This window comes from Aphis gossypii, chromosome 1 (assembly GCF_020184175.1).
Source record: "Aphis gossypii isolate Hap1 chromosome 1, ASM2018417v2, whole genome shotgun sequence".
NCBI lineage: Eukaryota > Metazoa > Arthropoda > Insecta > Hemiptera > Aphididae > Aphis > Aphis gossypii.
Genome location: NC_065530.1, coordinates 7,001,063 through 7,014,936, shown reverse-complemented (window position 1 = coordinate 7,014,936; position 13,874 = coordinate 7,001,063). Strand labels below are relative to the sequence as shown.

The window sequence follows — 13,874 nt, the reverse complement described above, 5'->3', positions numbered from 1 at the left end:
CGTAAAAAACACATTCGTGGCTATAACCCGCTCATCAAACCTTGGAATTTTCGCATTCTCTATAAGCTACACAAAGAAGCCGAATGGATTACAACACCTGGTCGGGTTTCTTTGATGCTACCGAATATACCGAATATATGTATAGACGAGACTCTTTAAAAATTACCAGTCCCGCTATAAAATCAGAATTTAGTTTAACATCTATAATGGTTGTGCGACTTTGTCTAGAAATCGTATAAATTAAATGAATACAATGGATTGCATTACTAACCCAAAAACAAATTGTTTTTTTTTAAACCTGTCTATATAAACGCGAGGTCGCCCAACGTTACAGAGATTCATAAACCATAGGTAGCCATTGGATAATTACACAATTTACTTATTAGACAAAATCTGGGTCGCAAGTATTATAATTTAATGACCGATTCAAAGTCTACACCCTATGTATGATGTCAAAACGCTCTTCATACGATGTAATAATTATACGTATTTATGAACCACGTGCACGCGCAACAATTAGTTATCTCGTACCGTATTTTTACATCGGATATTTCGTATTTTCGCAGGCTGCAATCCTTCAGCACACGGCCGACTACATTTACCAGCTGGAGCAGGAGAAGACGAGACTTTTGTCGCAAAACTGTCAGCTGAAGCGGCTGGTGAGCAAGCAAGAGGGTGAGCTGTTGAGCACGGCCAGCGTGCACAAGAAACGCAAAATCGACGACTCTACCGGTAAGTACGCGATGGCGGCGTCATTTGTGGGGTGGTGGTGGGGAGCGGATCGCGGACAAGCGACCGTGACGGGTGGTTATTCGGTTCGTCGTGAACCGTCGAGGAGAGAGGGTCAACGACGCGCGGCAAGGTAGCAGCACCTGCCGGTTATTACGTTTATATTTTTACATTCTTCTTTTCCACAGCGCCGTTTAAATTGCGTATAATATTATTACACCGTCATATATACAGACGTTGCACGCACGCACTCGCTGTTACTACACACAGTGTGTATGGTATAGCCTTGCAGGTTTCTACACGAAAAAAAAAAAAATTGCATTATCCCTTTTGTACCTATATCGTGCGTCAGATCTCGCTTATTATTATTATTATTGTACATTATATTGTGCGAGAGTGAGTGGGAGACGGCGATCGCAGCGTGAGCCAGGTGTTTTTATTGTTATTATATTTTATTTTTAGGCTTTTCACCCCGAAATTTTTATTGTGTTTTTCTCGTTTTCCGTTGCGTATATATATAGCATAATATTATAATGGGCTACAGACCCGCGGCGGCTGCAGTGTAGGTATATATAGGTACTATGCGTCGTCTATATATGCAGTGCACGCGTATAATGTGTATATTCCTTTCATTCGCCGAACGGGAAAACAATAATAAAATACATAAAACCCTCGGAACAAAACAAAAATCTATTTATCGAGTGTGACCCGGCGGAGTACGATGATTATAATGGTTTTTTTTTTGGATAGGTGTTGTGATTTTGAACACCAACGTTGACGGTGATCATCGCAGCGGCGCGTTGTCTCCCGATAACATCCAAGTGATCGGCACCGCATCAGGTAATATTATAAAATATAATATAATACCTACGCATCGTATGCACTCATCTTCTAACAGTTCTAACGCCGTTATAGTCTTGTCACATTACCGCAGCCTTGGCTTTCTTATTCGTCGTCGATCATCATTCATCACAATCGTCGTACCGCCCCGTAATTTAAGCAGTCACTCGCACATCATAAAGGGTGATGGAAGTTAGGTTGAAACTTAGGAGGGGGTGGTTAGTATTATTCAAAGTTAAACGATGAACCTATATATTATATTAATATAATATTTATTGCAAAGCTCAAAATTGTAACCAAAATATTTAATCGGTGAAAATATCATAGTTATTACGAATAATAATTATTGAGAGAATAGGTAATATATTGTTGTAATACATTCGTATATAGTCGGACACACGTTTTCGTTTACATATTAAGCAAGCTATATATAGCGCCAATATTATTATTTCACTGAATAAAATCGAAGTTGTGACGTCTTGGGTTAATATGACGTTTTGTCATAGTATGGTGCGTCAAAATGTAGCAACACAATACGCATTTTCAAAAACAAATAATTTTATAATGAAAAAATGCACAGCAGATTTATACTAAGGCATAATGCACATAGATATAGCGTTTGAACGCCCATAATAAAACTCAAAGAGAAAAATATTTCTAAGAAAACTTCGTATTTTTTTTTTATAAAATATGGTAATGAAAAAGATACAACGTCTTATGTGCTCTTAAATATCGTAAATAATATATTACTTGTACACGGTTAATATTGTAACTTTTCAGTTGTATATATATCTTACAAATATAATAATACATTAATTTCGAATATATTCTCTTTTCAAATTTTGTTAATAGCTGGTGACTGCATATCTGCAGTAATAAATAAAATATAAATAAAATTGTAAGGTGCAATTGTAATATCGACCTAGATGCACCTATTTTTATTTTTTATTTTGTCTTGGTATGGTACGATAGACGATGTTTTAAATAAACGGATTTGTATATAGTATGAATAAGGATCTCGTCTTTTTAATAATAGACTAGTAAATTATAAATATAATACCTATGTAACTAATTACTTGGAAATTCGGAAGTTCGATTTTTTTTGAGGTACTAAATCTTTTTCGCTTCCCACTCGTTTATCAACGATATCCGTTATTTCACACTTGCTATTTTCTCTTTACTCTTCTTTTCATCATTTTAATTGTTCAGTGGCGATTTTATTAGTAAATATGTATTGTATCACTAATATTCATTATTGCTGTCAAAACATAATACATTTATTATGAATAAAAATTATTTCATAATATTTTGGTATTAAAAGTGTATACAAAATAAATTACTTCTCATGTACCCATCAACGGAAAAAAAGTGGGATGTTATATTTGAGCAAAATGTTTTCGCCCTCTCCTCCTTTAGGACTTGTCAAGAACCGCCCCTGTAATAATATAATATTATGTCATATCGTTGCCGTTTTGATATTATAACGACGGGCAGACAGATGCGCTTAGCGTGTCTCCGCTGTCTGAGTAGATAAACTATATTATGTCTGTATATTGTAATATATTATAGTATCGCGTGTCCGATCAGTTGCGTTTTTCTTTTAAACGTAACGTATAAAATGTTTTCAGAAAATTCATTTTGTCTCGTGCTCTGTACTGAGCTAATTATAAGGTGTTCATTGTAATATTAAAATTAATTATAATACAGAGTAACTCGACATTATAATAACGGGCACATTTGAATTTGTTAGAACAGTAACGGCCGCTGTGTAAAGATGTCCTTCATAGCTGTGTGTACGCAGTGTCTGTAAATAAAAGGATTCGCTTGCAGCTGCAGTTATTAACGATAATTATTGTAAAATAGTACATGACCTAAAATAGTTCTTATACAATGGTTAAAACTTAAAATGTAATATTTTTTAGATTTATTTATTTTTTTGATTTTACATTTAAAAATTATACGAGCTTAAATGGGACATAGCTTGTTTTAATTTGTTCATGTACAGTTTTAGATTTACAATTAACTTTATTTTTCGTATATTAAACTGTTTCTTTGATTTGATATTAAAATACAAAAATAATAAGACTTTTTTAGTTCTACAATTATGTATTTTATTCGGCTTTCTTATATAATAAGTATATAAACATGTATTTGAATAAATTAAAGATTTCAATATTGAGAACGATTTCATGAGATAGACTTGTGAATTTTTGCTATTAATGCTTCACACGGATAAGAATTTATGAACTGATATTTTTTGGATAAAAAAAAATGTTATCGTGTCAGCTCTGAATGCATTTACATAAAACAAATACATGCAGAATGTGAATATTTAATTACGATGTTGATTTATGAAAAATCGTTTATTATTTGCGTGATTGAGTATATTGCAATACCAAGCAAAATTGTCTGCTTATAAATTAAAAGACTGTTATACTGTTGAGTGATGTCTAGTCTATAGTTTAATCCCGTTTTTAATCAGCAATATATTTTTTTTTGCGTTGCCATAATAGGTATACTTATGATCTGTTACTCTATGTGTTCTGTGAGAATTGTGTTTAACAGACAGCGGAATTATTATAGGTACAGTAATTTATTTGTGATGATATCCGTCTAAGTCCTTGGCGTTTTAATCTTTTTAGTAAATATTAATAATTTTTCTAGATTTTGTACACGACCTCTTGTTGTGTGTCGTATAATTAAGTACGTAATATTATAGTCGTAATAATTATTAAGTATATTCAAATTTATTTACCTCACTCATAAAAATCTCAATCAATAAAATAAATGGTTTTATTAAAACTGTTATTATTTTTTTCGTATACAATTAAACAAAACCATAGTACTTCTCATTGTTGAATTTTAGTTGATATTCAAAATTATTTCTTACCATTGCTAAATAAAATGCAAATAGCAAGTAGGTACATAAACAATAAATAAAAAGGGTGTTTTAAATAACTTACATTGCACTGTGTATTTTTCTTATTCGGTTTTGTATACGTCAGACTTACAATTGTGTTTATATACAATAATATTATGTGTGGCTACATTTTGATTTATGACACATAATAACGGGAACTATAGGAAGTTGATGTTACTGCATTTAAATAATTGCTTACAAAGCGATTAAATTACATTTTTAAGTTAAAGATTTTGAACTAAATTACGCATGTTATAATTTATATATAGTGAATACATATTCCATAACACGATTCAGTGACACATAACAAGATGATATTTCATCTTTTTTTTTTTTGTTCGTAATATTTCGGGAGTTGGCATAAATGGTTCTTTGGAAAAAAACTACAAATAAATTATTCTGACATGATAAAATAATATTACTTAAGGATGCTGAGTGGAACGTTATACGTATGAATATATTGGTCTTATAATGGTTTGTTTTGTTTTGGATCTACTTTTGGTAGTGAAAAGTAAATATTCTCAGTAATTTCCTAAATAATCAGGAAATACAAAAGAAAAAAATATAAATTATGTAATATCAGTCAATATTTTTTTTTGTAATTTCAAAATATTTACACTATATACACCTATTTATAAGTACCATTCTACTATTCAAATCATTCTACGGTACATAGGTAGGTTAGTTACTCAAATAATATGTGATAATTATTTTGTATTAATTAATAATACATTCGATATTTCTGGTTAACTTAGTTAAACGTTTATATTATTTCTAATAGCAAAATAAATTACTTATATTAGGTAATATAAATAAATTATAACATATCCTTAAAAATAGATACTAACACACTGTCTCCATACAAAATTGTTTTTCATACGTAATAATCTGTATTGAATTGAAATATTTAACGTCTTCATTTCAGTTACTTACCTATTCTGAGTTCCGACTAATGGTAGGTTTCTAGGAATTTTGAGAATTTTCTCATTTTAGTTCGAAACAATGTCATCTCTATTAGCTTTTATTTATTAATTTATCATCAAAGATGATATAACGTATGATTGGAAAAATCAATTGTATTGACCTATATTCAGTACTTGGTTACAGCCAATTAATCTGTGATTCATTATCTTTCATTGTTGCAAGCGCATAATGTAGTCAACATATTTTATAATTAATCAGGACGAACATTTTTTTCTGATTAATTTGTTTACTAATTTAAACTTTAAAACTTATGATCTTTCTAAATATAAGTACGTAATAATTTGAAATGCGTAGCCTAATGTGTATAAAGAAAATTAGAAAATATATGGTTTATGCATTTTCTTATTTCACGTTTTTTCATTGATAAAATATGTATTTATAGGTTTGGATGACGGAGGACTAATGATCGACGAAGTAGCCGAATTAAGATCGCAATTAGAACGAGAGCAAAATCTTCGTGTCGAATTAGAAGAGCAAGTGAAAGTATACTCTGCCCGTTTAGGCGAAGTATTTGTTGACCAAAAACCTACCACTGAAAACACACAGACTACGATCCAGTACCACCATAATACAAACACAGTAAGGGGATTATGCCGTTTTGGACTTATAGTTCTTTTTTTTTTTTATGAAATTCATAATTTAAAAACAATTTTTTTTTTTATAATTTAGTGTGTGGTCGGAGAAGAAGCTGGTATGGAGATTATCGAAGTGAACGAGTCTGATAATCTGGTAGTCCAGCGAGAGCCGGAGGAAGACAGTGTGCTTATTAAGACTGAGACCGCTGATGCTCCTGAAGATGATCGACTGAAAGCAGTCGAAGAGGAGCCAGTTCCACAGCAACAGCAAGTACTACCGTCCGCTCGTGTTTACCTCACCAGTACCTCCAGACAAAATTTGGAGACCATTGTCGAAGCAATCAGACACCTAGAGGGTGACCACCTGTTTAGTGATGATCATCAGGAAGCGCCCCTTGCGTTAACTAAACACACAGCGACTAGCAATCAGAAATTGCTGAAGGTAAGTTTAAATTTGGAACAATCCTTCAAATTTGAATAAATGTAGTAATCAGCTACCATAAATGTCTTTTTACAGGTGGAAATGAACCCTTTTCTCCAGTTCCACAGTGGTTCTCAGACTCCTCAGGGTACAACGGTGGTAACTTCAAATAGTCCCGTACGGCCGTCCAGACCTGGTGTTATTGTTGGCAAACAAGCTTCGTGACTTCATTAAAAAAGAGGTTGTACAGTTAATGTTACCACCAACCGTCTGTTCTTTTTTCAATATCTTCTTAAGAAAGTCTGAAACACTATATTGTAAAGAATGTTCACTCTGTTTCAGATGTCTTTACAATTCCCCAATACATGTTATGTAATATTATACTCAATTGAAAATAACTTATGTTTTACATGTTTATAAACATTTTACTACTGTAAATACTAATTAGAATATTTACAAACATATTAGTTCTCATGATGCCACAAGTGAATACTGTTTAAACAATAATATTTTGGGCTTCTCATTAATGCATAAAATGTGTTTGATAGCAAATTACAATGTTTTAATATAAATTGTATGAGAAAATAATAGCGACTATCTATTATTATCTATTATGTTTAATTATTTACTTCATTATGTTCAATGTTTAAAGATTTTGACTACCAATTATGTTTCCATAAGAGTCATTTTTCTTTTACTTTTAATCAATATTTGTATAATTTTGCATACGTTTTTTTTATATATATATATATATAATATATATTATGTATATATTAAGATTTTTTGTTAAACAATGTTTTATGAATTTCATTTCGCAATTTATTGTTATTTTAAACATTTTAACTCAACTATTTGCAATATAAAAGTATACGCAGTAATAGCAATAGAAGTTCTTAAATTTTTTTTTATTTACTATTGTTATTTAAATATTATTAATACTTAAACGTAATGTTAGGATAAAATATTTATTTTTAAATTTATTAATTTATTACTATTATTATTTTTTATTTTTTTTTTTTAGAATATAGTTCTCTTGTTATATTTGTCTTTATAAAATCATAAAACACCCTTTTTTATTTGTATACAAAAAAATCGGTGCTATTGATTTTGGGTTTTTGTTTATGTAATTTGTTTGACTTATTATTTAAATTAACTCAATTTATGCGGATTGGTCGATAATGTTGCTTGTATGATGTACTTGTTTCCTGTTGGTCACAATGTATAATATTATGTTCCTCAGTTTTCTTATATTTTGAATGTAGGTAATGAAATTATCAATAGGCCAGTTATTGAACATTTAGCAAAATTTAATGTTATTTTTCTTCTTATTATGGATACAATAATTTTTGTTATTATAATATTCATATCCAGTATTCTTGCTTTGTTATGTCTAAACAAAAAGTTACAAAAAAAAAAAAAATAATAATAATAATAATAAAAAATAATTAGTGTGTTTATATACACATTCAAATATTTAATTATATAAATTTAAAAATAAAACACAAGGAAAAATAATTATTGTTTTTCATATTTAGCATATTACTATTAACTAAACATAATTGTATTATTATTATAATTATTAGGTATTATTTTGTATAAAAGGAAGAGATTTGGAGTGAAAAATATTAATTAAGTAAATGTTGTACGCCATTATCATAATCATTTTATTAATATTAAGATTTTTGGGAATTGGAGACTGATAAAATCAATTCTTTTTGAGTTTAGAAACTCGTTTTAAGCAAAATTAAATGAAATAATTCCTATATTGAAAAAATTGACCCTTAATAAATTTTAGTGTGTGCTCTGTTAAGTTACAATTATTTAATTATAGAAAATTTGAAAATTTAATCAAATTAGTAAAAGAAAACTTCATCAATTATTTACATTTAAGAATAGACAATTAAACATTTGCCAGGAATTATTAAAATTTTCCCTTTTTGTTTGTCATTTTTCTTAGGTGTTTAGAGGACGACATTTTTACCGTAATCTGTTTGTACATGTTTGATTAAATTAATATTTTTCTTTTTCATTACGTTTAGGATTTTTATTGTTGGTTTTTATGTTTTTCTTTTTCTTATATTTTTTTTTTTTTTGGTATTATAGCTAACACAATGTCTTTACTGAAAGTATCTTAATTATATATACATTATAAATATAATTTATGTATTTTATACAGCTATACATAATATATATATATATATTTATATATATAAATAATCATGTTTAATTCTATATATAATTCTGTACATAATTTTTATGGACTTAAAATTATTATTATACAAATATTATTTGTTTGCTTTTAGATTAATTGTCCCATTTGCATTTTTTCCGCACGAAGACGATAGTTTGCTGCTCAGATCTCTGGCACGCATTCTTTCGACATAGCGATTGTGAATGCGTTTCATTTCTAATATTTCCTTCATTTGCTCCTTGTCTTCATCCTACATACATGTTTAAAAAAATAAAGTAAAAAATCTTAAAATATTGCCCATGAGAAAAAAATAAGTTGAATAATATTTTTGACCCATTAATAATAAGATACTATTACTCCACTATTAGTACTTTTTATCCGTTTTAGAATCTCTTGTAAATCATATATTGTAGTAATCTATGTGTTTGTGCGGACAACTGAATAATTCAATTGCTGTATATTTATTATATTGTTTATTTAATTGTATTTATACTCTTTACTGTGTTTTGTACTCTTATTTTATTATTATTATTATTATGATTATGTGCGATTATTATTATTATTATTTTTTTTGTTTGTTTTATTTTTCGATCTCGTGACTGTAACAATACAGTTGAAAATATTTAATAATTTTCATCTTTTTATTTATTTTGTATTTTTTTATACACATATTATGCTTGTCATACATTTGTTTAATATAAACAAATGTTTGATATCCAACTAAATTGTTGTGTATAATGTGCGTACCCGTACACTGCCCTAATGTACCTATATCATTATGCACATTATATTGGCATCAAGAACTATAACCTCCTTATGTCCTACCAATGAAATCATGTGTACGATGATAATCTAAATAAGTAATATACTTGTGTATACAATAGATGAAACCCCAATTTTAAATTTCTAATTAGAAGAATGACTAGAGTTTCTTGATGCCATTGTAACAAAACATTTTTCCTATTTCCCTATCTTTTGGCATTTGTTACTCTTTGTAATGTTTGTATCACATTCACTCATCTAGTGAAATGTAGATTCGGAAATTCAACAAAATTATTCAATTTGAACAGTAGACGTCAACATAGTGCATTATGTTAATAAAGACGTAAAGTTGATTTCTCGTTTAGAATCCGCACATACACTTAAACTGGTATCTGATAATGGTAACATAAATTTTATCCAAATAATATTTATGTTTTAAATATTTCATGCGTCGATTTCGTCGTTACAGTAATTCAACAATAAAGTATTGTGTTTATTACGGTTTTGGTTAGAATTACTGTGTAAACTAGTTCAAACCTTGTAAAGTCTGTTTAAAATGTAAACGAGGTCATAATTCCATATGTGATCTATTTTTTCTGGATGAATTTTTTTTTAGTTAAAATTATTTAGATTATTGTTAGCATAATCAGTTAGGTGTTGGACACTTGGTCAATTATTTGGTTGTTACCATTTTTTAATTAATCCTCAGTATTTTAAAAATATAAAAATCATAAAATGTGTTGAAAATTATTTGAAAATGTATTTTTAAGATATTACCTTCAGTACATAACGCTACATTCTAAAACTTTGAATTTCTATATTTTTTAAAAACTTTTTTGAATCTTGTATTGTCTGCAGATCCATGATGCACTCACGCACTAACCTTGATTTTATTTAGACTTCTGCCCAATCGAGTAATTTATACAACAGTAAATCTATTTTAAATATTTAAGTACATATCGTCATATATTTACACATATTATTTAGCACTGTAGGTATATCCCATTTATAGTTTATTCATGAAAACGTTATATGGTTTTGGAGAAGTCGGCCACAGGTGACCCTACCTAATAAATATATATTAAATAAATCTTCAAAAACAATTAAAAATAATTTATCCATTGGCAATTGCCATTTACCACCATTCACCGCGGTTTATATTCAACATTTACCCATCGTATACTTATAAAACGAATATTTTTTTTACGTATACTAAAAAAAAAAATATTGTCATTAGTACATTACACTCCCTGGGGACTGGGGATAATCCTCAGTAATCTCCTCCTCCGATTAGCGATCACCGCTTATGCATATGATGTTTATGTCTTATATACCTACTTAATCAGTTATATGTAAGTACCTAGCTATAGTGTTGTACTTGTATAGGAATTTGCTTACCGTCTGATTGAGTCGCAACACCAACGCCCTTCGGCCATCTGACATCGGTTGCGAGTAGTACATGAGCTTTTTGAGCCTTTGCGATGGGCTGACACCTCTCTCTACCACCAGTACAATCCGAGCCCACTGGAAATATCGTGAAAACACAAGATTAAAATATTATTAATAAAAAAAAAGTGGACTCAATGGTGCACCGAACTTGGGTAGGTTCATTACTATTATAATACTGTGTGTTTTAAATGTATTGATTTTACAATAATGTGTTTTTTTTGTATCATACACTTTTGGTCAGTGAAAGTGCTTCAATTTTCAAAAATCTAGGATGTTTTTTAGTATCAAATTGGATCTAGTTGATATTATATTATTATGAGGTCAAAAGTAAAAATTTATCAGAATTTTTTTATACAATTGGGAAAAACAAAAAAACAAAATTAAGGAAAAATAGGATTTTTAAGCAGATCCAATTTTTGAAAAAAATCGATTTTGTATTTTTAGTGTAACTCGTGTTATAATTCAATAACGAATAATTGTAAATCCTGGAGATTTTTGGAAAATGGTTATCATTATTGTTTTTTATTTACCATATATTTTTCAAAAGATTTTGGCTCTTTTTGAACTATTTCCAGACATGAAAATTTTTTTTAGTTTTTTAAAATTATTTGCTAGGTAAAATGTTTGTAAATCTAATACAAATCTCATTTTGTATTACATTTTCAAAACTTAGATATATAAAAGATAAAGTTTATATGTACCTACTTGACAAATTTCGTCTAAATTTTAAATGAAATGCATGTCAAAAAAAAAAAAATTTGGCAATGTACTTTTAATATTTTTATACTATTATAAGAACAACTTGTCTCAAAATGTGACGATAGCTAGAAAAATGCTCGCATTATTGTAAAATCATTACATAAATCGTTTCGCTTAGAATCTAGAATACTAATGAGAAAAAAGATTTTTATTTAATGATACAGTTTATTCATTAAAGTGACTGAGAATATTCAATTTGACATGAATTGAATTTAAACTGTAAAAATAAATAACGTTTGCCTAACATCCTAAATATAATGTAATTGTAGGTGAAGTTATACAAAATGTAATACTGGCTCAATTAGTGTTTGTTACATAACGAAGTTAATTAAAATAATAAGTCATAACTAACAATAAGGAAGAGACACGTTTCGGATAGAATGACCTTTTGCAGATAAAATCTGTTGTAATGTTCAGCAAGAAAATTATATTAATTATTAAGTCGACGATTTTTTTTCTCCAAATATACGTAGCAAATATTATATGAAAACATAATATTGTATTAAAAAAAATATAAATATGAAGAATATCGGTACATCGAACCTTTAGAACCCCGAACTTGCCCAAAATGTGTCTAATAAGCTATAACTAAATTGACCTAGCTTATAAACGATGTAGGAAAAAAATGGAAAGGAGGAATTGATTTTTAGCTTTATTTGCTATTTTAATTTCACACATTTCATGTATTTTTTTTATATTTTGTTAGGTACTTTCGATAATTTCATGCTCGTGTAGTTTATAAAAATTACTTCATCATCTTGTTTTCCATGAATTTTTGGTAAGAAATGTTTTCTTTTTTCTTCCGATTATACCTAATTATCCTTTTATCATTTTGAAATTAATCTTCTCCATTTTTGGTATCTACTAATTTTTTAGCTTTTGGGTGAAATTAAGGGTCTGAGTTTGCGAGCATCTTTATTTGACTTTTACAAACTATACTTTTCAAATATTTTCCTTTCCATACTGGCACGTGAAGTGCAATAAAATATAAAATAAAATAATCACTACAACTCAAATACCTTTTCATAATGAATTTATTGAACATTTTTACTTAAGATTATACTCTTAACCGATTTTTTTTTTATGTATTTGGATACGTCTGGACCGTTGCAAGCGTTTTACAAGCGACTGAATCTCCGTCTTATATAAGTGGCGGTCACTGTATAAGAATGATTTTATTCCGTTAGCAAAATAGGACGTATATTCGGCTTGAACTATGAATTTCGGGCTTGAGTCGTTTTGAGTCGGTAGCTTCGTTTGAATTGTATATAATATCTATTTTATCCGAGCTCAACACGATTGTGTAACAAACACGATTGCAAAAAGTTCAACCGGACGAGAACAGACGTGCTTGACAGCTAACGTAAATACATTATATAGGTACTTATTGTATCACGTGTAATACAACACACGCAAGATAACACAGATGCGTGCAATATATATATGGTAACCTATATAATATTATTATTATAACTCGGTAATGTATAGCAATTTAATCTGCACGTATATCTTTAGGTAAAGTCTGCTGCTGTTGGCGACTTTAAAACGACTATACCTACCATACCGTAATAATATCGTATAGAGTTGACAAACTAAATATTATACCTACTCGTCAGTGACTTCGAAAGAGAATATATACGTATGGCTTTATAGTAGGCAAAAGGAAGCGCGAGCGTGTAAGTACATTATTGCTATTATTACAACTTTAATTCGGATAAAGTACATCAACGTTGTGATATTCGGCGAAATGCATCAACGACGTTTCAGAAAATCCGTGAGTTTGACGTGACTTAAATGTCTATAATTTATAATACCTATATTATATGTATGCTATACGGTGGATGGCGATAAATCATGATACCTGGGCATTAACGTGCTTTACCGGACATCAATGATGACCACAAAATTATTAGATTACAGTTGTAAGTAACTATAGTTATAATTATCATAAATCTCCAGACACAAAGGTAACTATTTTAAACTATAAACACGATTACACCTATTTTACTACAAGCTGAACGATCGCCAATACTTAACGTTAATTTAACTGGACAAACAATACATATTAATTGAACATAACATAAAATGTTTATTCAAAAAATAATCACGAGAATTAGATTGATATTGACATTAAAACGATTAAATAATATTACTTATTATAGTATTGTTTAAATATTATATTTTATAATAAATTAGATTCACGGTAACTATGCTTAGTTTAGGTACGCATTAATAGCTGTTATT

General features: G+C 29.0%; 2 protein-coding genes across 4 annotated transcripts in view; one reads left to right on the top strand and one right to left on the bottom strand.

The window, feature by feature from the left end:
- LOC114128724 (transcription factor AP-4) overlaps positions 1-7,200 on the top strand; it is a 32,254-nt gene extending 25,054 nt beyond the window's left edge. Inside the window, exons 3-7 of one of the 2 annotated variants that reach the window (XM_027993300.2) lie at positions 567-732; positions 1,480-1,569; positions 5,856-6,052; positions 6,143-6,490; positions 6,566-7,200. In XM_027993300.2, the coding sequence (XP_027849101.2) occupies positions 567-732; positions 1,480-1,569; positions 5,856-6,052; positions 6,143-6,490; positions 6,566-6,694 (930 nt within the window). In that variant the 3' untranslated portion in view covers positions 6,695-7,200. The remainder of the gene's footprint in view (positions 1-566; positions 733-1,479; positions 1,570-5,855; positions 6,053-6,142; positions 6,491-6,565) is intronic. The other variant, XM_027993301.2, reaches the window with a different exon arrangement.
- A 1,554-nt stretch (positions 7,201-8,754) lies between these two features.
- LOC114128704 (transient receptor potential cation channel subfamily V member 5) overlaps positions 8,755-13,874 on the bottom strand; it is a 47,583-nt gene continuing 42,463 nt past the window's right edge. The window contains exons 16-17 of one of the 2 annotated variants that reach the window (XM_050198451.1): positions 10,821-10,946; positions 8,755-8,910 (exon numbers count right to left, since the gene is read on the bottom strand). In XM_050198451.1, coding sequence (XP_050054408.1) covers positions 8,755-8,910; positions 10,821-10,946 — 282 coding nt within the window. Of the gene's footprint in view, positions 8,911-10,819; positions 10,947-13,874 lie in introns of those variants that run through there. The other variant, XR_007603513.1, reaches the window with a different exon arrangement.